A 23182-nucleotide genomic window follows, 5' to 3' on the forward strand; every position below is an offset into this window, starting at 1 on the left:
CGGGGAGGGACGGCAGGGGCGCCGGCGGGCGGACCGGGAAAAAGGTCGGGGCCATGGGACGGCGTTTCGCCTCCAGAAGGTCCGGCCTCTGCTGCAACCCGAGACCGGGGTTGTGCAGGGTCCGGGCTCCGACCCGCGGGGCGGCTGCCCCTGCCCGGGCCGGGTGAGGGGCGCCGGCCCTAAGCTAGAGGTGAGCGAGGACGTCGGCGAGCCGGCGGGCCAAGAGCACGGCGGGGAACTGGTGCGCCCGGGAGCTGAGGGAAGTGGGGACGACCGGGCCTCTCGCCGGCTCGCTGGGTGCGAGATGGAAGTGGGAGGGGTGTCTGCAGGGGAACCGGGGCGCCCGGCCCGGGTGCAGGTGGACGGAGCGGGTCCCCAGGGCCGAGGCCTGTGGGATACCAGTTGACCACTCTTGCCCCGGCCTGAGGAGGGGCTACCCCTGGGGGACGATGACAGGGTGGAGAGTCGATGCGGGCCGGGGGTACCAGAAGGATGCTGGGCAGCAGAGGTCGAGGATCCGGCCGCCGGCCGAGGTGGGGAAGGCTGGTCTGGGGGGCGAAGGGTTATCTGTCCTGGAAGGTAGGCTCGGGTGCGGGGGGTGGGGAACACTGGCCGGGATGCGGGGCGCATTGGGGTCGCTCCGCAGAGAAACACCCGGGGACAAGGATCTAGGTGGACATCCAGGAATGGGGGACAACGGACCAAGTGGACTCCGGGGAAAAGGGTGAAGGGGGCGGGTCCCCAAGGGGCCAGTTGTGGAAGGTGGGCCCGTAAGTAGGGACCCGGGGACTCCTACGGGTGCGGCCCTGAGGGATGCTGTTTTCTTGGGGGCTCTGGATGTGGCCCAAGTGGAGACATGAGGCTGGCCCTGCGGCCCGGGCTGTAGCCCGCCGCTCTGGGGGGCCCGCGTCAGCGCGCGGTTGCCATGGAGACAGGCGGGCGGGGGGCGGGGGCTGCGTGGAAAAGAGGTCAGCGCTCAGCCTCGCTGCGGCTCCCGGCCCTGGCGGCGCGGGCGGCAGCGCTGGGCTCGCCTCTGCCTTCCCGGTGGCGGGCCCGGGAATGGGGTCCCGAGGCTCGGGCCCCTCGGCCGGCGCGCAGGGCTCAGGGCCGCGCGCCACCGCCCCCCACTGACGGCCGCGCTGTGCCTGCGCCAGGAGCAGAGGAGGCCGCGCGCGGCCAGCTGGGCGCCTTCAGGATGCTCATCAAGGAGTACCACATCCTGCTGCCCATGAGCCTGGACGAGTACCAGGTGGCTCAGCTCTACATGATCCAGGTGAGGGCCGTGGGGAGGGGGAGACCAGGGGGCCATACATCATGATGGGTAACGGTGGGAGTGTGCAGGCCGCGTCTGGGACAAGGGGTCTAGCCCAGCTCCATCCCCGCCAGACTTGCACCTTGGCTGGGAAGGGTTCAGAGCCCAGAAGAGGAAGGTCCTCTTCCGATGCAGGTGTGGGGGCGGGTAAATGGACAGGACGGTGAGTGGTGTCTCCCACCCTCTAAGTGCCCAGCCTGCTCAACCCATTTGAGCTCCTTTAATCCTCCTCAGAATCTAATCCCATGGGGGAAGGGAAAGGAGCCATGAGGAGGCATGGGGGGTCTACATGGAAGAGAAGGCAGGAAGGGGTTCTAGAGAGGGTACCTCCCTAACTGACAGGGACTGGCAGGCAGGGATGGAGTGTGAGGGTGGGATCTGGGCTTTGGCTGTGAGGAGGGTGGGCCTGGACAGGGAGAAGATGGTACCAGGCTCAAGGGATCTGTGTTCCAAGTCTGTTCCCCAGCACTGTGGGATCAGAGTCTAGGGGGGCAAGGCAGCCAGGATCCAGCTCAGCCGGCTGAGCGTCCAAGTTTGGGCTCTACAACTATAAAAGAGCAGGATCTGGGGTCTCAAGCCTTGAGGGGTGTGGCAGGAACTAGGATTCTGGTCTCCCAGAGGAGGGGACCAAGGTCAGGTCCTCTAAGAGGTGGAGGCCACTTTTCCAGCCAGCCTGGCCTCCTTGCCACTCCTTGAGCAGGAAGAGCATGTTTGACCTCAGAGCTTGCCTCGTCCCCCAGCCTCAAATACTTCCCCCAGCCCACAGCTGCAGAGCACCCCCCACCTCAGATCATGTTCAAGTGGTGGTCACATTGCCCTCTAGCAAGGCCTCCCTTGACCCTCATATCAACATTGCAGCCCCAACTCTTGGTCTCTCTCAGGCTTTCTGTTTCCCATCCTGCTTGTTCCACATGGGCAGGGGTCTTGGGTTTGTTCATTAGTAGACCCCAACTGATCCCAAGCAATGAATGGCTGTTTTGAATGCTGGGCAGTGCCTGTGATCATGATCATGAACCCAGGAAGCTGCTGGGGGCCAGGGTCAGGTTGCAGAGAGTTGGAAAGACTATGCAGGGGGTCAGAACTGAGCTGGGGTCCCCACCCAGGAGCAAGGCCAAGACTGAGTCTCCAATTCTGCTCTGTCCTGGCTGCAGAAAAAGAGTCGGGAGGAGTCCAGTGGTGAGGGCAGCGGTGTGGAGATCCTGGCCAACCGGCCCTACACTGATGGGCCCGGGGGGAGCGGGCAGTACACACACAAAGTGTACCATGTGGGCTCCCACATCCCAGGCTGGTTCCGGGCACTGCTGCCCAAGGCCGCCCTGCAGGTAGAGGAGGAGTCTTGGAATGCATACCCCTACACCCGAACCCGGTGAGTGGACAAGGCACACAGGCTGGGGTCAACAGGGAACAGCCCTGGTGGATCCAGTAATGACCCTCACCTTGGCTTCTGCCCAGGTACACCTGCCCCTTCGTGGAGAAATTCTCCATTGAAATAGAAACCTATTACCTCCCTGATGGGGGGCAGCAGCCAAACGTCTTCAACCTAAGTGGAGCTGAGAGGAGACAGCGCATCCTCGGTGAGGCTTGGAGTCCCTCTTACCCCCGCTGCCACCTCAATTTCCAGTCTCTTGACAAGTGCAAGTTTTCTCTGGGCCTTGGCTTCCCGTCTGTGAAAGGCTGTGATCGTGATCCTAATCCCTGGGGAAGGCGGGGGTGGCTTGAAGGGGCTGGCTCGGCTCAGTGCTCACTGAACCCCCTCAGACACCATCGACATTGTGCGAGATGCAGTGGCTCCAGGTGAATACAAAGCTGAAGAGGACCCCCGGCTGTACCGTTCAGTCAAAACAGGCCGAGGGCCATTGACTGATGACTGGGCGCGGACAGCCGCCAAGACGGGACCCCTCATGTGTGCCTACAAGCTGTGCAAGGTGGAGTTCCGATACTGGGGCATGCAGGCCAAGATCGAGCAGTTCATCCATGATGTTGGTGAGCACTTGCCTGAGGGAAGTTCTGCTTACCCAGCATGCACCAGGCCCTATGTTTGGGGGATGCTGTCATCTACTGGGGACACAAAACCATGGGAGCATCATTTCCATATGAGATGGAACACTGAGGTAGGCAGAGGTTGGGGGTGACAGCACAGCTCAGGAAAGGGGTCAGGGGAGCCTGTCTTGAATATCGGAGTCAGGTGCTGTGGCACATGCCTGTAATCTCAGTGGCTCAAGAGACTGAAGTAGGAGGATCATGAGTTCAAAGCCAGCTTCAGCATCTTAGCAAGGCCCTAAGCAACTTAAGAGACCCTGTTTCAAATAAAATATAAAAAAAGGGCTGGGGATGTGGCTCAGTGGTTAAGCACCCCTGGGTTCAGGAGGGCAAGGAGCTGGTGACATGGTCTGAGATCTATGCCAGCTCTGACAATCAAATATGCTTCTTCTTTAATGAAGATTTTAAGATTCTGTGTTGTCCTGTGAGTCAAGCAAGACTTAGAGAATCTCAGGAGGACTGCCAGCCCATTCTCTTTGGGGTGCCCTCCCACCCCCCAGCTCCCAGAATCCCAGTTTGTGGTCCTGGCATCCAGGAACCATTAATCCATACCTGTAAACCCAAGTCTCCAACTCCCCCACCTCACCTCCTAGGTCTTGGGGTGGGCCATCTGCACGTAGAGGGCCTTCCCTGAGTGGAGGAGTCCAGTAGCTTGCGTTCTGCTCCACTTCTGACCCCCATGGCCCCTTCAGCAAGCCACTGGCTATCTCAGCACCTTGATGTTCCCTTCTGTAAGTGAGGAAGAGGTTGGACCAGAAGATAAGAACTAATACTGACTGTGCACAGCATACCAGATCCAGTGCGTCTGAGGTCTCCTTTGACATCCCCCAACAGCCTCCGATGCAAGGACTGTTGGTCCCATTTCACAGATGAGGCAATTTAACTCAGCAATACAGACCCCCTTTCTTACATTTAGAAAAATACCAAAAAGCACAGATAGGGAAATTAAAATCACCCACATAGAACCGCTATTAATAGTGGTTAAGGTTCTGATCTATTTCCTTCCAGAAGTTTATAAATCCAATCATTATTTTATTTCCTAGATATTTAAGAGTTTCCAACTTTATTCCTCTGCTTAAAATGAAAATATCCCAGAAGGCCTGGGGATGTGGCTCAAGTGGTAGCGTGCTGGCCTGGCATGCGCGAGGCACTGGGTTCGATCTTCAGCACCACATAAAAATATTGTGTCCACCTAAAATTAAAAAAGAAAATATCCCAGAATGGATATCATCTTTCACCACAGGCTTCATGGAGTGCCAACTCTCCCACCTTCATTAACTGTCAACAATTTCATTAGCTGTGAACACCTTAATTAACTGTTAACTCATTGGAAGTCAGCAGGAAGCCAGCTAAGCAAGAATAAGCATTGGTCCTATCTGCTGGAGGGACAGGGGTCAGTGACCAGAGATAGGGTATCCAGAGACCTAGAGGAGGCAGTTGGGCAGGGAGGGAGGTGGAGTAGGAAGACAAATGGCCCACTTTCCATGCCTGTCCCCTGGATAATACTGGCTCTGCCCTACTTTGTGGCTCTTGGTGAGTGGTATTTCCAGGAGAGCCATTGCCCAACCTCAAACCCTGGGCATGTGTCTGCAGTGCCAGGGTTGGGGAGCATTTTTCTGATGCCTGGGCACCTGTAGGTCTGCGAAGGGTGATGCTGCGGGCCCACCGCCAGGCCTGGTGCTGGCAGGACGAGTGGACAGAGCTGAGCATGGCTGACATCCGGGCACTGGAGGAGGAGACCGCCCGCATGCTGGCCCAGCGCATGGCCAAGTGCAACATCGGCAGTGAGGGGCCCGAGGCCCAGCCCCCTGGGAAACCCAACACCGAGAACCGGTCGGGGGCCAGCAGTGCAGGCACCCCAGATGGGCCAGAGGCCCCTGCTGGCCCTGATGCCTCACCTGATGCCAGTTTTGGGAAGCAGTGGTCCTCATCCTCCCGTTCCTCCTACTCATCCCAACATGGAGGTGAGGCTGGAGCCCAGGGGCCAGTTTTGGCGGGAAGCCACCCTCTCCAGGTGGGATTCCCAGGTTGAGGCTGTGCTGGCCCTTCAGGGGGCGTGTCTCCCCAGAGCTTATCTGAGTGGCGCATGCAGAACATCGCCCGAGACTCTGAGAACAGCTCCGAGGACGAGTTCTTTGATGCCCATGGTCAGCACTGAGGCCCTGCTGGGGGCATGGGGGTCAGCACTGAGGCCCTGCTGGGGGAAGGGGGGTCGGCACTGAGGCCCTGCTGGGGGAAGGGGGGTCGGCACTGAGGCCCTGCTGGGGGAAGGGGGTCGGCACTGAGGCCCTGCTGGGGCTGGGGCTGAGTAGCCCCTCTCTCCCTCACCCAGTGACACATCCCCCTGTCCCCTCAGAAGGCTTCTCGGACAGTGATGAGGTCTTCCCCAAGGAAATGACCAAGTGGAACTCAAATGACTTCATTGATGCCTTTGCCTCCCCAACTGAAGCAGAGGGGACACCAGGTAAACACCCCACCCCAGGCTACCAGCCATCAGCATCTGTATCCAGCAGAGACTCAGAACAACCAAGTCCTGAGTTTAATGGGGTCCTAAGAGGAATGTCAATCTAGAGGGGTGCTTATTGCTGCTCAGATGGAAATGAGTGGATACTGGGTGGAAGGTGGACTCAGCCCAGAGAGCACAGTGGAGGATTCACTGTGAGCACAGAAGGCTTCCATCTCTATGTGGAGCTCAGGTCTACACTAGGTTTTGAAGGACTGGACTAGAGCTATCCAGCAGAACTGTCTATGACGATGGAAATGCTCTAGATTCGTGCTGCCCCAATGATAGCCACCAGCCACACTGGCCTTTGAAATGTGGCCATTGTGACCGAGGAACTGAACTTTTTCTCATTTTAGTTCACGTACATGTAAATAGCCAGGCTAGTGGCTACCGTGTTGGACAGGATAGGACTAGAAGTTTTACAGGCCAACAGGCATCCCCCGAAAGCAGGACCAGCATAAAGAAAAGCCTAGAATGTGAAATGGCCTGGGAGAGTAGGAGGGAAGGAAGAGGAGGGTGGGGGGCCTCAGGCAGCACCAGAGCTAGGACCTGAAGGGCCAGGAGAGGGCATCCCAACAGTCCCTGGGCCCTGCTCACTGGCTTTTCCCTGCCCTACAGACCCTGGAGTCGAGGCAACTAAAGACATCGAGGACAGGGCGCGAGTACCCAGGGACTCTGAGGTGAGAACATGAGCCATGCCATGTTGAAGTTTGTTCACTCCTGGCCCAACTATGGCTCTGACTCCCCACCGCCCATTATACCCAACAGGGCCCAGATGGAGCTGGGGACCTTGGGGCTGAGGCATGCGCGGTCCATGCCCTCTTCCTCATCCTGCACAGCGGCAACATCCTGGACTCTGGCCCAGGGGATGCCAACTCCAAGCAGGCCGACGTGCAGACGCTGAGCTCCAGCTTCGAGGCCGTCACCCGCATCCACTTCCCTGAGGCCCTGGGCCACGTGGCCCTGCGACTGGTGCCCTGCCCACCCATCTGTGCTGCCGCCTATGCCCTTGTCTCCAAGTATTGGCCAGGGGTAGAAGGGCAGGGGACACACAGTGTCCCCAAGGTGCAGATAGCTACCTGGGGGTTCCTAGGATCAGGGTGGTCCCCTGGAGGGGGGGAGAAAAACCAGACCCCTGGGTCAGTCCTGGTCTTGGCTAGACCTATTTCTGATCAATAGCACCATCTCAGATGCCTCGAATCTGACACCCCAGGGTGCCGGGACTTGCCAGTGAGCCCAGAGAACTTGGGTGGCAGTGGTAAGGCTGGCCTTCCACCCACCCACCACACCCCCTCCTCTTGCAGCCTGAGCCCCTACAGCCATGATGGTGACAGCCTGTCCCGCTCCCAGGACCACATTCCACTGGCTGCCCTGCCACTGCTGGCCACCTCATCTTCCCGCTACCAGGGCGCTGTGGCCACTGTCATTGCCCGCACCAACCAGGCCTACGCAGCTTTTCTGCGCTCATCTGAGGGTGCTGGCTTCTGTGGGCAGGTCAGGGCTTCGGCCAAGAAGCAAGCCATCTGTTGCCCTCCACTGCCACACTGTTTGCTGCGAGGTCTGGACAGTGACAGGACCTCTCAATGGTACCCACACTTTCACCCAGGTGGTGCTGATTGGAGACGGCGTTGGTGGCATCCTGGGCTTTGATGCGCTCTGCCACAGTGCCAACGTGGGCACAGGGAGTCGGGGCAGCAGCCGCCGTGGGAGCATGGTCAGTGTGGCCAAACCCAGCCTCCTCAGGAGGGGGGTGTCTCTCTCCATCTCTAGGTCTCTGCCCCTGGAGTACGTCTTTCTGCATGTGGGCAGGTCCCCAGCTGCCCCTTAAGTTTGTGTTTCCTTTGGGACTCTGCCCTACCCACTCCCATGCCTCTTTCCTTACTTCCAAATTGAGTAGATATTTGAGGGTCTCAGACCTAAGGATGCTTCTGTCCTCTGTGCCATCTAGAACAACGAGCTGCTCTCTCCAGAGGTCGGCCCAGCACGAGACCCACTGGCAGATGGGGCGGAGACACTAGGCCGAGCCAGTCCGGAACCCTCAGCCCTGCTTGCCCAGCGCAACCCCAGCGACACGGCCAGTTCTGAGCCTGAGGGCTCTCAGAACAGGTGACATCCCTGCCCTATCACGCCCCCCCCCCCCCAAGTAGGAGACATCAGAAGCAGTAGCACTAAGAACGCCTTCTCCCATAGCCTGCAGGCGGTCCCTGCACTCACCTCCTCTGGGGAGCCCCGGCGGCCTAGCACAGCCTCCTGCCCACCCGCTGCCAGTTCTGAGGCTCCTGAGGGGCCCACCAATGCTGCCCGCCTGGACTTCAAGGTCTCTGGCTTCTTCCTCTTCGGCTCCCCACTGGGCCTGGTGCTGGCTCTACGCAAGACTGTGATGCCCGCCTTGGAGGGTGAGTCCTCAGGGTGTGGGTCACTCCTCATCTTTCATGTGCTCCTTCCCTGTCTCCCATAATTGTCTTTCTCCCTGTGCAAATGAAACGCCCGGCTAGAGAAGGGGAAATGAAGGCCAGAAAGAAGGACTTGAGAAGCCGTTTCCCGAAGTGGAGGAACCGCATAGCCAGGAGATGCTCTGTGGGATGGGGAAATGAAGGCTCAGGTTTCCCTTAGGCAAGAGGCCAGTGTCACTTTAAGCAGGACTCTAATGACTTCCAGAGAATGCATTTTGGGAAGTGCCGACTCAGGGTCACACAGTATGTCTGCCCCCTGCCTCCCGGGATGCCTGGTTGAACCCCTGTCCGCCTTCTCTGTCTTCTGGGTACCCAGTGGCCCAGATGCGTCCAGCCTGTGAGCAGATCTACAACCTCTTCCACGCGGCTGACCCCTGTGCTTCCCGCCTGGAGCCCCTGCTGGCCCCCAAGTTCCAGGCCATTGCCCCATTGGCTGTGCCCCGCTACCAGAAGTTCCCCCTGGGAGATGGCTCATCTCTGCTGCTGGGTATGACCCCAACCAAGATAAAGGGGAGAGGGGAGGCACCAAAAGGTAGTAAGAAATATGAGGTGGCTCCAACATCATGAGTCCCCTCTCCTGTTACCACTCCCAGGACCAGGGAGCCTCCACTGGCCACAGAGGATCTGGATCCCCAGGACCTTCTGACCTGTGCCAAGTGTGGGGGCCAGTGGCAGGGACTGAGCTAGGGAAAAGGAAGAAGGACACTGGCATTCCAGTGTCTCAGAGGACCAGTGTATATGTGGCTGCTGTGTCTGGGGGGCTCCATGTGACTTGTGTTCATGAAGTCTGGATGTAATTGGGTACCACTGATCCCACAAGACAAGTGTCATCGGCACAGGGAGGGTTTTTTTGTTTTTGTCTTTTAATTGGGGGAGTGGTGACACATTCTGGCAGGAATGTCGCTGACTGCTGGGGTAAATTAAGAGACAGTGACTCCCCCTGCTTCTCTTCCTCCCAGATGTAGGACAGGCCAACCTCAGTTAAGACCTGAGCAGGGAGGCTGATCGGGAAGGTGGTGGAGGGACAGGGGCTGTGAGGGCAGCCTGGCCTCGCCTGCTGCTGAGGTTGGCCCTCCTCCCTCAGCGGACACCCTACAGACCCATTCGGGCCTCTTCCTGGAAGAGCTAGAGATGATGGTGCCCTCAACACCCACCTCGGCCAGCGGTGCATTCTGGAAGGGCAGTGAGTTAGGCACTGAGCCAGCGGCCCAGCCAGCAGCACCCAGCACCACCAGCGAGGTGGTTCGGAGTAAGCCAGCCCGCGGCTGACCTGGGCGGTGCAGACTGCTCACAGAATAATCAGCCCAGCATTTGCCCTGGACCCCCTCCCCCAGCACTCACATGAACTTGGCAGACAGCAGGGTTGGTGGAAAGGAGGGAGGAAAGAGCACCCAGGGGCCGGGCAGGTGAGCCCTGGGCACAGGCCACCCTGACTCACTGCCCGCCATGGCCCTACAGTCCTGGAGCGTTGGTGGGGGACCAAGCGGATCGACTACTCGCTGTACTGCCCCGAGGCGCTCACGGCCTTTCCCACAGTCACGCTGCCCCACCTCTTCCACGCCAGCTACTGGGAGTCGGCTGACGTTGTGGCCTTCATCCTGCGCCAGGTGAGTGGACCCAGGCATCTGGGACACGAGAGGGGACGGCAGAAGATGGGGCGCTTAGGGCTTGGGGAAGGCTACTAGTCCCGTCCCCTATTCATGTGGCCTTGCACCTTTCCTGTGCAGGTAATTGAGAAGGAGCGGCCACAGCTGGCAGAGTGTGAGGAGCCATCCATCTACAGCCCTGCTTTCCCCAGGGAGAAGTGGCAGCGCAAACGCACGCAGGTCAAGATCAGGGTAAGTGCCCACCCCGACTCCCGTGGCTCTCTCTACAGCATCCCCGCCCCTGAGCTCCTGCCCCTCACAGCCCAGACCTCTTTCTTGATCTGGCCACTCCCCATGGCCCTGGCCCCACCTCCTCATTGCCTTGGCCACGCCCCTGGGAACCTGGTCTCCGGTCCGCACTCACCCACTACAGGCCTCATCTGCATTCCACCCTTAGAACCTCAGACGGGATCCCACAGATGCGCAGATCCCAAGGGCCTTGCTTTTCTCCCACAACGGCCCCGCCTCCTCCAGTCCCCACCCCCAGTGCGGATGAGAACCCACACACCAGCTCCTCTGCCCCACATTTCCCGCCACTTGCTCAAACCTTCTCCTCCCACCAGAACGTCACTTCCAACCACCGGGCGAGCGACACGGTAGTGTGTGAGGGCCGACCCCAGGTGCTGAACGGGCGCTTCATGTATGGGCCCTTGGACGTGGTCACGCTCACTGGAGAAAAGGTCAGGACCCGGAGACCCTGGCCCCGGGTATTTTCGGTCAATCTCTTCTCTCTGGAACAACTCCTGACCTGCCAAGGGTCAAGCCCCCAGCGCCACCCACCCAGCCTCCTCCACTCGGGGTCTCCAGGGGCTCTGCCCCATGGACCTCCCACCCCTCTCCTCCCAGGTGGATGTCTACGTCATGACACAACCGCTGTCCGGCAAGTGGATCCACTTCGGCACAGAAGTCACCAACAGCTCGGGCCGCCTCACCTTCCTGGTGCCCTCCGAGCGTGCGCTGGGTATCGGCGTCTACCCTGTGCGCATGGTGGTCAGGTGAGCACCAGGCAGGCTGGGCCTCTGTGGGGCTGGGCTACGCCAGGCCTTGTGCACACCACTCACGCCCCCCTGGGCCACAGGGGCGACCACACTTATGCTGAGTGCTGCCTGACGGTGGTGGCCCGCGGCACGGAGGCCGTGGTCTTCAGCATCGACGGCTCCTTCACCGCCAGCGTTTCCATCATGGGCAGCGACCCCAAGGTGCGCGCTGGCGCTGTGGATGTGGTCAGGTAGGAGCCGCCACCCTGCTCCTCGCAGTGATCAGCCCCCATTCTCCTGCCTGTGGAGCTGACCGACCCCTACCCCACAGGCACTGGCAAGACGCGGGCTACCTGATTGTGTACGTAACCGGGCGGCCCGATATGCAGAAGCACCGCGTGGTGGCCTGGCTGTCGCAACACAATTTCCCCCACGGCGTCGTTTCTTTCTGCGATGGCCTCACGCATGACCCCCTGCGCCAGAAGGCCATGTTTCTGCAGAGCCTGGTGCAGGAGGTGTGGTAGCTGGGGAGGGTTCCAACCTCATCCTAGCCCCAGACAGGATCGGGGAGGCCCATCTGTCCCCTCCAAAGGCCCCACTGAAAGACTGGAGAGGCCTTTGTGGTCCTGCCCTAGTGGTCCTAGGGGCCCCTATCCTAATTCTGCTGGTCCCACCCATCATTGCCTAGGACCATAGGTTCCCACCCCCCCATAGCCCCGCCCATATACCCACCGGACAAACCAACCATTCCCCACCCCTCATTCTCCCCAGAGGCCAACTGCTCTCTCCTACCACAGGTGGAACTGAACATTGTAGCTGGCTACGGGTCCCCCAAAGATGTGGCCGTATACGCAGCACTGGGCCTGTCCCCCAGCCAGACCTATATTGTGGGCCGTGCTGTCAGGAAGCTGCAGGCGCAGTGCCAGGTGAGGGTCAAAAGAAGTAAGGTACAGGACCCCTGTTGGGGGGACAGGAGCCAGGGCCAGGCTGAAGGTCACCACTGTGTTAAGATGCACGTGGGTGAACTGGGAGGCCTCACTAGCCTCAGGGATCCCTAGTTCCTCTGCAGCAGGGACTATGAGCAGCCTGGAACTGCCTGGTGCCCGACCAGGCATGCTGACCTGGGCTGGAGTGTGCCTGAGACCTGCCACGGCCTTGGACATGGGCCTTGACCTTTCTGAGCCTGTAAATTGGAACTGATAGCAGCATGACCTCATCGGCTTATCATGAAGATGATGTCCTTTAGTGCACATCAGTGAGCTCTGGGCTGGGCACAAAGCAGGTGACTGCTAAAGTTAGTTGGGACTATTTCCCCCCAAGAATCTATCTTACAGGTGAGCCAGGCCCAAAGAGGGGCAGAGGTGGGAGTAAAGCAAGGTGCAGCCTGGGGACACTATCTACCTGGAGAAGGCTCCAGGTTAGGCTGAGCAGGGCTAGCACTGCCCAGCCCCCCACTTGCTATAGGGGCCTGTGAAGGACAGGGGAGGGCAAGGTGTGGGCCCAAGGCTGGCTGGCTCATCCCTACCCACTTCTACCCACAGTTCCTTTCGGATGGCTACGTAGCCCACCTGGGCCAACTGGAGGCAGGCTCCCACTCTCACGCCCCCTCAGGACCCCCTCGAACTGCCTTGGCCAAGAGCAGCTATGGGGTGGCTGCCCCTGTGGACTTCCTCCGCAAGCAGAGCCAGTTGCTTCGCTCCAGGGGCCCCAGCCAGGCAGAACGTGAGGGCCCAGGAACACCACCCACCACCCTGGCCCGGGGCAAAGCACGAAGCATCAGCCTCAAGTTGGACAGTGAGGAGTGAGGCCACTGTGGCTGGACCTGGATTATTTACTGATACTTGAGGGGCCCAAGTGGCTGTGTGGAGGCGGCCAGGGGCCTAGACTCTGGCCCCAGCCCTTGGCTTCCCCAGCCCCTTGCCCTGCATCTGTCTGCCCCTCAGTGTTACTTCCCTTTCATGGGGGACCCAACCTGGGGGGAGGGAGGAGGGAGTGGGCAAGGGCCCTGAGGTTTTTCCGGTGTGTGTAAACCCATGAAAATAAACACCTCATCCCGCCTGACTGCCAGCCTGCGGGGCAGCACGGGCAGCTGAGCCTAACTTCCAGTTCAGTGCGACACTGAAGCACAGAGGCCAGGACCTGCCCAGGACCATGAAGTAGGTCTGAGACAGGACCAGGATACAGTGTAGGCCTCAAGAGCCTTCTCAGAGCACCTGGCCTGGCCTCTTCCCCAGGTTTCTTTCTGGACAACCGGCTGTTCCACCCTAGCCCTTCTCAACAGGAGCCATTTGGCTGCTGACTCTCCCTCCTTCAAGGGACCATGGGACCAGGGCTGGAGGGGAAAGACCTGCCCTGAAGAACACCTACTCTGGCACCAAGCCACTTGTTTTAATCTCCCCCTCATGCCTGGAGGCTCCTGGGGCTCCCCCATTCAGCCAGGGAGAAACTTGCCCTTGTTTCTATGTCGGGGACACTGAACCCCAAAAGACAGAGATGGCTAGTGGGGAACCAGGATGAAACTCCTGATCCTTTGTCTCCCAAGGACCCCTGAATTCCAGGAAATGCCAGTAAGAGCCAGCCCTCTCGGTGGATCAGCCCAGAGGGCCCAGACAGAGATAAATAAGCCTTTATATACAGAGAAGCATGAGGTGGCAGCGGAGAGTGGGCAGCAGCAACAGCAGTGGGCTTGGCATGGTGAGCAGGGCTGAGGCCCTGTCAGTGGGAGAAGATGCCCCGGAAGCGGGCCTTGTCCTCCTCGTCCTTCTGCCGGATCCGTGCCTCCAGGGCCCTCAGCTCACGGCTCACAACAGGCGCCAGGGCAGGGTCCAGCTCTAATACCTTGGCAAAGTCAGCCTGGGCCTCCTGGGCATTCCACACGGCTGCATGGGCCTTGCCCCGCTTGAAGTAGGCCTTGACGTTGTCTGCAGGGGGCAGTTGAGGGCAGCAGGCATGAAGGGCACCAGTCCCCAATCAGCCCCGTGGGCCCATCAGGGGAGCTGTCCCTGACCTACGGAGGGCAACCCTGCCCTTCCCCCATTAAACCACCCACACCTCATGGGGGACCACAGCCCTGCCACATGGGGGGGCATTTGGTTGGCTCGCAATGGGGGATGCTGAAGCTAGGTCTTGAGCCCCAGTGCCCAGTGATGGCAGAGAAGAAGGTCACTCTCCTGATTGCCTGCAAGAGCCCGGTGCCAGCGCTTACCGTCATACTTGTTGAGGATGGAGGAGCAGTGGTCCAGCACTTCGTAGTACTCCTGGGCCACCAGCTTGCACTGGCAGTAGTTGAGCAGCAGCGGGGTGATTTGCTGGTCCAGCTGGATCCAGTCAGGGGACCCAGGCTGCTCCTGGGGGCGTGGGGCAGGGACAGGGCAGGCACTGAGACCTGGGCCAGGGCTCTGCCCTGGCCCCTCTACCCACCCACTGTGGCCCCCGCCCACCTTCATCTGCAGGTTTTTGAGGCAGGCGATGGCATCGTAGTACTTGGTGGCAGCCTCCTTCACCTGCCCCTCGCGGTATAACCGGTTGCCTTCCTGGTGGATGAGTGGCACTGCCTTTGCCTTCTCCTCATCTGTCATCGCCCATGGGTCCTGCTGGTATGTGCCAGGGCTCTCCACCTGCCAGGGAATGGGCCAAATCAAGGCAGAACCCAGGGGCACCCCAGTGTCCCCAACAGCAGACCTGGCCAACACCAAAGCCAGCCAGGCCTCTGGACATCCGTGTGGGCAGCAGTGTCATGGTGTTTCACTGACCACTCAGCCCAGTCACTGGCATCTCCTCCATGCCCAGCACTGTGCCAAGTACCAAGAAGAGAAGTGCACAAGACAGCGGAAGTCCCTGCCCCGCAGAGCCTGGCTCCAGGGCAGACTCCCGCAGTGGGCGAGGAGGCACACACACTCCTTCAGAGCACCGCCAGGCTGTGCCCCAGGACAGAGAATAAAGGAGGCAGGACAGTGGCTCTCCAGAGGACATGAGCACTGAGGCCTGGAGGAGCATGGCCTAGGACAGGGACTGGGGATTCAGAGGGTGCCACACAGTGTTCCTGCCCTGCTCACTTCCTCAGAGGCCTCCCGCTGGTCGCACCAGAAGGTGCGCAGGGGCCTTACCTTCAGCATCTCCATGTGGAAGATGAGGGGCTGGGGGTTCTGCTGCAGGGCATCCAGGTCTGCATGGCCCAGAGAACTGTGCTCGTGCATCTGGGCAATGCCACAGCAGTGTCGCTGGCCCTCCAGGGGGTCCTTGCCTGCCGCGATGTTGCGGAGACTCTTGGCCACCAGCGGATACAGGACCACATGCTGCAGGGGGCAAGTGGGCACCGTTGGCTCCATCAGTATGGGCTGGTGCTAGCAGGCCCAAGAGGCCCTGCCCCACCCCATCTAAATAAGGACAGTAGGCCTGCCCACCCCCCAACAGAAACGCAGGAGGCTTTTCCCGCCAGACTCCTCTGGCTTCTCGGTCCTCCCTCTTAGTGAACCCCCCAGCTCTGCCCCACTCACCACCAAACCCAGCATCCACCCCATTCACACACGCACACTCCACCTCCCCGACTCCCTGCCCTTCTAGATCCAAGAGGATTCTTGCCTCCTCCACTTCCTTCCAGGAATATGGAAATCGACTCCTCCCACACAGTGATCCAAACATCTCTTCCTCTCCCCAGACTCACCCCGACCACCTCCAGCGGGGCCCAGGAAGCAACTTTAAGGCCCCTGGCCAACATGGGTGGATGGGACCTGGCCTCCACCCTTTCACTTAGAAAGGCTGCTGGGACTGTGGGAATCAGTCTAACAGACTCTCCACTGCCCCCTGCTGTCTGCATGGGGCAGCACGGGGCAGCTGGGCATTTCCTGAGTCTAGGCTGGACCAACTTCATTTGGAAATAAGAGGTAAACAGGACGGATCCTGCCCTGCATAGCTCAGGAAAGCAGAAGACCAGATCCTGGCTGTACAGGGCACAAGGGCTGGAAAACCCAGAGGAGGGGCTGAACCTAATCACTGACAGTAGAGGAGGTCTTCCTGGGAGTGGTGGCCGGGGAACTGATTGCAAAGTTTAGAGAGGGTCTTTGCCATGGTAAATGAAAAGGCAGGTGAGGGACTGGAGTCAGAGGAAACAATAGCAGGGGCCAGACCAGGAATGGCCACGTGACAAGCCATATTTTATGCTCCATCCTGACAGCAGGAGCCAGAGGTTTGAAGCAAAGGGTCATATGGGTCATTTAATTTGAGAATAAGTCCCCTGGCTGCAGTCTGGGTCATGAGCAAGAGGAGTAACAGAGAGGCCAGGATGCTGGTCAGAAGACTGGTTTGGTGGCCTGGAGGGAGCAGATCATGGCTGAGTCTAGGCCTGGGGATAAGGAACAAGTTGTGGCTGGACAGACACTGCACACAGCTGCAGGACCGGTACCTTGATGTCACAGAGGAACTGGGCAATCTCCCCCTCGCGCATGGTGCACACTATGGTCTCCCACACAGGAAGCTTGAACTTCTTGCCAATGATGAGTTCCATGGGTTTCCCGCGTGCCCGGCTGTCATCCAACACTGTGCCCTCATTGTCACTGTGTAGCGTCCGGTAGTGGAACGTGGCCTGCAGGCCACATGGAAGATTAGACAAGAGCACAAGCCTCCACCAAACCTAAGGACAAGTCCAACCCTCAGCCTGCCCATTGTACAAGGGATGGGACTCGCCCAGGAGTCTCCACTTAACCCTACACTCTACTCCACTACCCCACTGAGGAATCTAAATCACAGAGGGGGAAATAAGGGGCCTGAGTCATGTGGCTAGTGGCAGCTGGACTGGAACAAGAGTCTAAGCAGTCTGGCTCCAATCAGGTCTTCAACAAATATTTACTAAGCACCTACTATGTGCCCAACCTCTGTGCCAGCCACCAGAACACAGCAATGAACAAAACAGACAAAAGGCTAGTGGTACATGCCTGAAATCCAGCAACTCAGGAGGCTGCGGCAGCAAGATTTCAATTTTGAGGCCAGCCTCACCAACTTAGTGAGACCCTGTCTCAAAATAAAAAGGGCTGGGGATGTAGCTTAGTGGTAAAGTGCCCCTAGGCTAAATCTCTAGTAACAAAAAGAAAAACAGACAAAAACCCCAGCCCCATGGGAACTTCTAGAAGGAGATGTGCCTCAGATCAAACAATGTGCTATGCCAGGTAAGGCTGAGTGCTTTGGATTAGGAAAAAACAGAGGGTGAGGGAGGGATGGTTTAAACAGCGGTGGAGCAGGGGGGCCCTCTGAAGCAGAGATTTGAAGACAGCAGGAAGCAAGCCTGGTAGATACTGGGTAGGAACAGTTCAGGACAAAAGAACACCAGATACAAAAGCCTTGCAGAGGGACAGTCTGTGGCATATTTGCAAGCAGCAAGGTCAGTGTGGCTGAGCATAGTGAACAGGGTGGAAAGGTCCACAAGGTCACAGGGGCCAGCAGGGCTGGACTCACAGGACCTGGAGTCTGTGGTGAGGGCTTTGGTTTTACGGAGGCAGGATCATTAGGAGAGCACCGTAATGACCCAAGGGAGAGATGACTCAGTTTGGACTGGAGAAGGCTCAGGTGGAGCAGGTTTACACTGAGTTGCTGTAGGACATCCAGGGTGGGGATGGAGAGTAGGGTACTCTGCATCCAGCTTAAGATCAAGGTAGAGGCTAGAGCTAGGCAACTGGAAGTAATCCAGGCCGGAAACTTTTTAAAGAGATGAGACTGGGTATGAGAATCTTAGGTGAATGCAGAGCAAAGAGCGCTGACGCTGAACCCTGGACAGGATATGGTTAGAGGAACCCACTCTCTCAAAGGCCGCACTGTGCGGCTGCTCCTCTAAATCTGGTTTCCTCACTGATAAAACTGAATCAACAATCCTGTCTATCTCAAATCACGGGAAACAACCTTGCAAAACTTGTAGCACCATGCCCAGACAGCGAGCACTCAATCAACGCTGGTGATTGGGTGTCTTGATTTTTGTGTATGTGTGGTTCTGAGGAATGGAACAGGGGTCTCACAAATGCTAGGCAAGCACTCTACCACTGAGCTACACCACCAACCCTGGTGATGGGGTTTTGCTATTTTTACTTTTTTTTAATTTTTAAAAATAATAATAATTATTATTAAAATTATTATTATTTTATTATTATTATTATTATTAGTTTTTGGATAACCTGTTCTTTGGGTGCCATTGCTCAGAAACCTCTACCTTCACATACATCACTCTCTCCTGGTTCTGTTCCAACCAGAATCCCTCTTGCGAGGCCCTTCTTCCAAGACCACCAACACCCCAGCCCACCACATACCCTCTCTGTTCTTGGAGAAGATTCCTTTTAAATAGATGAACCCTAGGATTACACAGCTGCCCTCTGATCTCAGCGCACTCCCGCTGCACCAAGCCAAGACCTCTGCCTGGCCAGGGAGCTTGTGCTCATTCACGCTAGCTCTTACTTTTGGCTTCCCTGGTACCTCAACGTGCATGTTCTGCAAGACTGCTCTACTGGGCAGAAATGGGAAGGGGGCTGCCCAGGGAGGTCCCTACTGTACAGGATGGCACCCAGGGAGAAGAACTGCAGAAACTGAGAACTCTGTAGATGTGGGTTTTGTCGGAGAGGCGGTCAGGAAGGCTGAAGCTGAGTGCCTGGATATGAAAAGGAGGAAGGTGGGCGGCTCTTCACTTCCTAGCCCTCACTGGTTCCAAGCAACTATGCTACAGCCCTGGGAAAACTGCCACGAGGTTCTAGTCTGAGAACTGACCTCTGGCCCCGGGGCCTCAGTTTTACCATCTAAACAATGGTTGTGGGTCTAAGTGTCTTTAGAAGGCCCTTCCCTCTACAAGAAGCCTCGAAACCCAAAGGCCCTGGAACGCAAGGAGGCCAGACCCAAAACTCTTCTGCAACCTGCTTGAGATGATTGACAGCATCCCCGACCAAATACAGCCAACAAGGACAAGCCAGGGGGCGGGACGGAAGAATCCGAATTCACCCCCTCCTTAAACCCAGACCAATCAGCGTCGAGCTCCGCATGTGAGTAGTAGGGTCACTGGCCGCTACTCTCTGGGCATGCGCAAGGTCTCGCCTAAGGCCTCCTCCCGCCTCGCATGCGCACCGCTCCTCGGAAGGGAGATAGGGAAGGGGAGGGGGTGGACACGAACCTTGGTTCCATCCTGAAAGCTAGGGAGCTCTCCTCGCCCCTCCTGTATTACACGCTTTTGGATCCCGTCCTCTCGGAGTCTTGCGATGATATCCGCCATCCTCCTTCCCCGCTGCTCTCTTTCGGCAACTTCCGGACTCGCTCGGTAACTTCCGGACTGCCTTCGACAACTCTTAGAGCCTCGGCAGCTTCCGAGCTAGCGCCATTTTGGCTGAGGGCAGAAGCCTAGAGGGGACTGAACGCGGGAACGCGCCATGATTGGCTGTCTGCGCGGCGGAGTGGGCGGGGTCCGCCTGGAGGCGGGGCTTGAGGATTTCTGCGGGAGGGGCCAGAATCTGCTGGAAAGGTGGGGCCAGTTCATCCCGGAGTGAGCGTTGCGGTTGTCCCCAGCAATTGCGTGATTAACTTGATTGGAACTGTGGCCCTCCCAGATGGCTGTGTGCCGCTCCGTTTAAAGTTATAGATGCAGCATAACAGCCTTAGAGTTAGAGAAATAAGTAAAACTCACTCCAATACCAAGCCCTAAAACGACTTTTCTGTGTGTGAACCGCCTTCTGGTTTTTTTCTTTTGCATATTTAGTATAACTGACTTTTACATCCTGAATTTGTGTTTGTTTGTTTGTCTTTTGTGGTGCTGGGGATTGAACCCAGGGCCTTGTGCAAGTGAGGCAAGCACTGTACCAACTGAGCCATGTCCCCAGTCCTATGTCCTGGATTTTTGTATTTAAAAAAGGGATTGTGGCTCAGAGGTAGAGCCCTTACCTAGTATGCGTGAGGCACTGGGTTCGATGCTCAGCACCGCATAAAAATAAAATAAAGATATTGTGTCCACCTATAACTAAAAAATAAATATCAAAAAGAAGAAATAAAGAGGACTGGGTGGGTTGGGGATGTAGCTCAGTGTCAGAGGTTTGCCCAGCATGTGTGAGGCCCTGAGTTCCATGTCCAGCACGGGGTGGGGGTGGGGGTCCACCGGAAGCTCCCCTAAAGACCCAGGGTCCCCTATGTGGTCTGAGGTGAGTTTGTGGTCACCTCTGAACCCAGAGTGCCTGACGCAAAGTACCCAGTAAATACTAGAGAATAGACAGATGACAAAAATGAGGATCTAGCTGGGTGTGTAATCCTGGAGACTCCGGAGGCTGAGGCAGGAGGATCGCTGGTTCAAGGCCAGTCTCAGTAATTTAGTAAGACCTAAGCGATTTAGGGAGACCATGTCTCAAAATAGAAAAAAAGCGGGGGCTGGGGATGTGGTGGAACGCCCTTGGATTCAATCCCTGGTACCAAAATTTAAAAAGAAAAAAAAAAAAAAGAGGGGCTAAAACAGTTTCACTCTGTCCCTGCAAACTAGTGGAAACTTGCTGTAAGCAACAGCCCTAAGAGGTTTTTTCCTCCCGTTTTCAAGGTCCAGGGAAGGGACTAAGGAGTAAGAGGTGCAGCCCTCCTGTGCTTTTGCCTGCGTCACAACTGCGAGGGAGGAGGGATTATCGTTTTTCCCGTGAGACCCAGGCACTAAGTGCTTCGCATACTGTACTGGTTCATTTTCCAATAAGACATCCTTGGAGAGACGGAGGACTTCTGAGGTGGGGGAAGACATGCTAGGTTTTTATTTTGTTTTTGTTTTACCAACACAGAAAGTTTATATGCAAGTTATATCAAATTTTGAGCAAAAAAATCATCTGTATCTCATGCAAATTGTTCCAGAAAATAGAAAAAGAAAGCGCACCAACATGAGGCTGGTTGAATCTTGATTCCTGAGCCAGATAAGCACACAAGGCAAGAAAAGTATACACTTATTTTACTAATAAATCCAGATGCAGAATAAAGAAAATATTAAGCTCAGGGCCTAAGGTTCAGCTCAGTGGCAGAACACTTGCCTAGCAGATGGGAAACCTTGGATTTAATCCCTAGTACTGAAAGAAAAAAAAAAAGCGAATTAAATCCATTAGGATATATAACAGTGTATCAATATGCTCAGCCGAAATATCAGTCACAAAAGAAAACATTGTGTGATTGCACTTGTAGGAGGTCTCTGAGTACTCAGTTCATAGATAAGGAAAGGGAGGTCTCAGTACTCAGTTCATAGATACAAAAAGGGAGAGGGAACAGAGTCATTTTTTTTAATGAGTATAGAATTTCAATCTTGCAAGACGAAAAAGTTCTGGAGATATGCTGCTGCTGCACAGCAATGTGAATACGCTGAACTGTATGTTTAAAAACAGTTAAGATGGTATATTTTTGTTGTGTATTTTACCACAATGAAGAACAATATTTTCACAGCCAGAAGAATGAGAAGTTATACTCCATTTATGTACGATGTGTCAGTGCATTCTACTGTCATGTATAACTAATTAGAACAAATGAATTAAAAGAATAAATATTTCCAAAGTGATGCATGAAAAGACACCCCTCCCCCCCAAAAAAATGTGTGAAGATCAAGTAGTAGAACTTATTCCAAGAATGTAAGAATGGCTCTACATTAGGAACATCCATTACAGTAATTCATCACATCAGTGGACTAAATGAAAAAATGCCTATGCTTATCTCAAAATATGAAGAAAAAGCGTTTGAAGTTTTATGATTGTTTATCATAAAAACTCATAGGAACTGTTTGGAGTTGATAAAAGCCATACACAATTTATGATAGAATAACAGTATTTCACATCCTCTTCAAGATCCTTCTGTCAATGATGCCTTGTAGAACAGAATTAGAATCCATGGCCAAAGCAATAGGCCAAGAAAAAGGCGGCAAACTGACATTATTGGCAAATGATGTCTACATAGAAAATACAAAAAATCTAAAGACCAACAAATGAGCTCAGCAATGTTACCAGAATACAAAATAAGCTAGCAATAATTAACAATGCTTTGAGCATCAGAAACCAACTCAAATATATAGAAAATAGGGGCTGGGGGTGCAGCTCAGTGGGAAAGCATGTATTTAATATGTACCAGGTCCTGGGTTCAATCTCCAGCACCAGAAAAAAAAAATACACACACACACATTTGTATGCATGTATGCATATAATAAAATATCATTAACAACAACAACAAAACCCATAAAGTATTTAGGAAACCAAAACACAATTCATAACTTTTTTGGAGAAAAAAAAAACATTTTTAGGACATAATGACATAAATTACTAAAATAACTTGTTGTAAATGACTAGAACAACCTAACATCAAAAGATGTGATTTTGGGGTTGGAGATATAGCTCAGTTGGTAGAGTGCTTGCCTCACATGCACACTTGGGTTCAATTCCTAGCACCACCAAAAAAAAAAAAAGTGATTTTCCTGAAATCATGCAATGAAATCCCAGTAATAATTAGGAGTACTTTTTAGGAACTTAGGAAAATTTTTGTTAAATTTCTATAGAAGAATTAAAGTGCCAGATCACGTTTGAAAAAAAGATGGTCAGAGGGGACACTTGCCCTCCCACATTAAACCAAGTTGCAAAACTATAATAATAAAAATCATAAGATACTGGCTGAGAAATGGCCCGGAGGAACCAAAAAGAGTTTACAACAGCTATATGTGTGAGCAACAGTATAGCTGATCTATGATTAAGATGGCCACAATCCAGAAGCAGGAAGAACTGGTTGGGCGGTTGTTCTGGGACAACTGGTCAAGACCCTTTGAGAGAAATCTGAATCCCTCTTTGCATCCTATTCAGAAGTAGAATCCATAGGGCTAAGGATCAATGTCAGTATCGATTATAAGAATTCCTAACACTGATTGAGTACACTATTGCCAGGCTCTGTGTTTTGCTCCTTACAAAGTAATGCCTCATTTAGTCCTAAAGTAAAGAATTAAATCTATGAGAAACACTGTCTTTACCTCCAGCTGACCTGTGAAGAAACTGAGGCACAGAAAAATCATGTAATTAGCTCAAGGCAGGGCCGGGACTAGGGCCCAGGCAATCAGGATGATCTGCATAAAGTCCAATTCTATCTTATTTAAAAATTTCAATAATTTGTTCATCATGAATTTTTGTCTTAAATTTGATTTTTAAGAAGAAGTAATGCAGTAAAATTTTACTTGGCTTGCTGAGTTTTTTTTGTTTGTTTGTTTGTTTGTTTGTTTTTGGGTGTACCAGATTTTTCACATGCAGGACCTT

At 55.2% G+C, this 23182-nt stretch overlaps 2 protein-coding genes across 5 annotated transcripts; one reads left to right on the plus strand and one right to left on the minus strand.

Moving 5' to 3' along the window:
* Positions 1-12: 12 nt before the first annotated feature.
* On the plus strand, positions 13-13024 carry Pitpnm1 (phosphatidylinositol transfer protein membrane associated 1). Of its 2 annotated transcripts, none has more exons than XM_046445069.1 (24): positions 13-190; positions 1155-1273; positions 2464-2678; positions 2765-2886; positions 3071-3295; positions 4990-5316; positions 5404-5499; positions 5709-5816; positions 6474-6535; positions 6624-6874; positions 7160-7349; positions 7462-7569; positions 7804-7961; positions 8046-8251; positions 8625-8795; positions 9393-9557; positions 9767-9915; positions 10036-10146; positions 10518-10634; positions 10801-10949; positions 11033-11182; positions 11263-11446; positions 11729-11857; positions 12473-13024. In XM_046445069.1, exons 2-24 carry the CDS (start codon positions 1196-1198, stop codon positions 12734-12736), a joined length of 3735 nt encoding a protein of 1244 aa, XP_046301025.1. In that variant the 5' UTR covers positions 13-190; positions 1155-1195; the 3' UTR covers positions 12737-13024. The 2 variants fall into 2 exon arrangements, with proteins under 2 accessions (XP_046301025.1, XP_046301028.1); XM_046445072.1 differs by having other exon boundaries at positions 5712-5816.
* Aip (aryl hydrocarbon receptor interacting protein) lies at positions 4399-19291 on the minus strand. Of its 3 annotated transcripts, none has more exons than XM_058579447.1 (6): positions 19069-19290; positions 16333-16512; positions 15038-15226; positions 14372-14548; positions 14137-14278; positions 4399-4544 (listed from the first exon to the last, which is right to left on the minus strand). In XM_058579447.1, the coding sequence occupies exons 1-6, from the start codon at positions 19165-19167 to the stop codon at positions 4516-4518; spliced, it is 816 nt and encodes a 271-aa protein (XP_058435430.1). In that variant the 5' UTR covers positions 19168-19290; the 3' UTR covers positions 4399-4515. The 3 variants fall into 3 exon arrangements, with proteins under 3 accessions (XP_058435430.1, XP_046301030.1, XP_046301031.1); XM_046445074.1 differs by lacking the exon at positions 4399-4544 and adding an exon at positions 13542-13852 and having other exon boundaries at positions 19069-19289; XM_046445075.2 differs by lacking the exon at positions 4399-4544 and adding an exon at positions 13631-13852 and having other exon boundaries at positions 14145-14278; positions 19069-19291.
* Positions 19292-23182: the final 3891 nt, after the last annotated feature.

The sequence above is a fragment of the Marmota monax genome, unplaced genomic scaffold, assembly GCF_021218885.2.
Source record: "Marmota monax isolate L192 unplaced genomic scaffold, Marmota_monax_Labrador192_F-V1.1 WCK01_AAM20220418_F8-fsc00038, whole genome shotgun sequence".
In the NCBI taxonomy this organism is placed as follows: Eukaryota; Metazoa; Chordata; class Mammalia; order Rodentia; family Sciuridae; genus Marmota; species Marmota monax.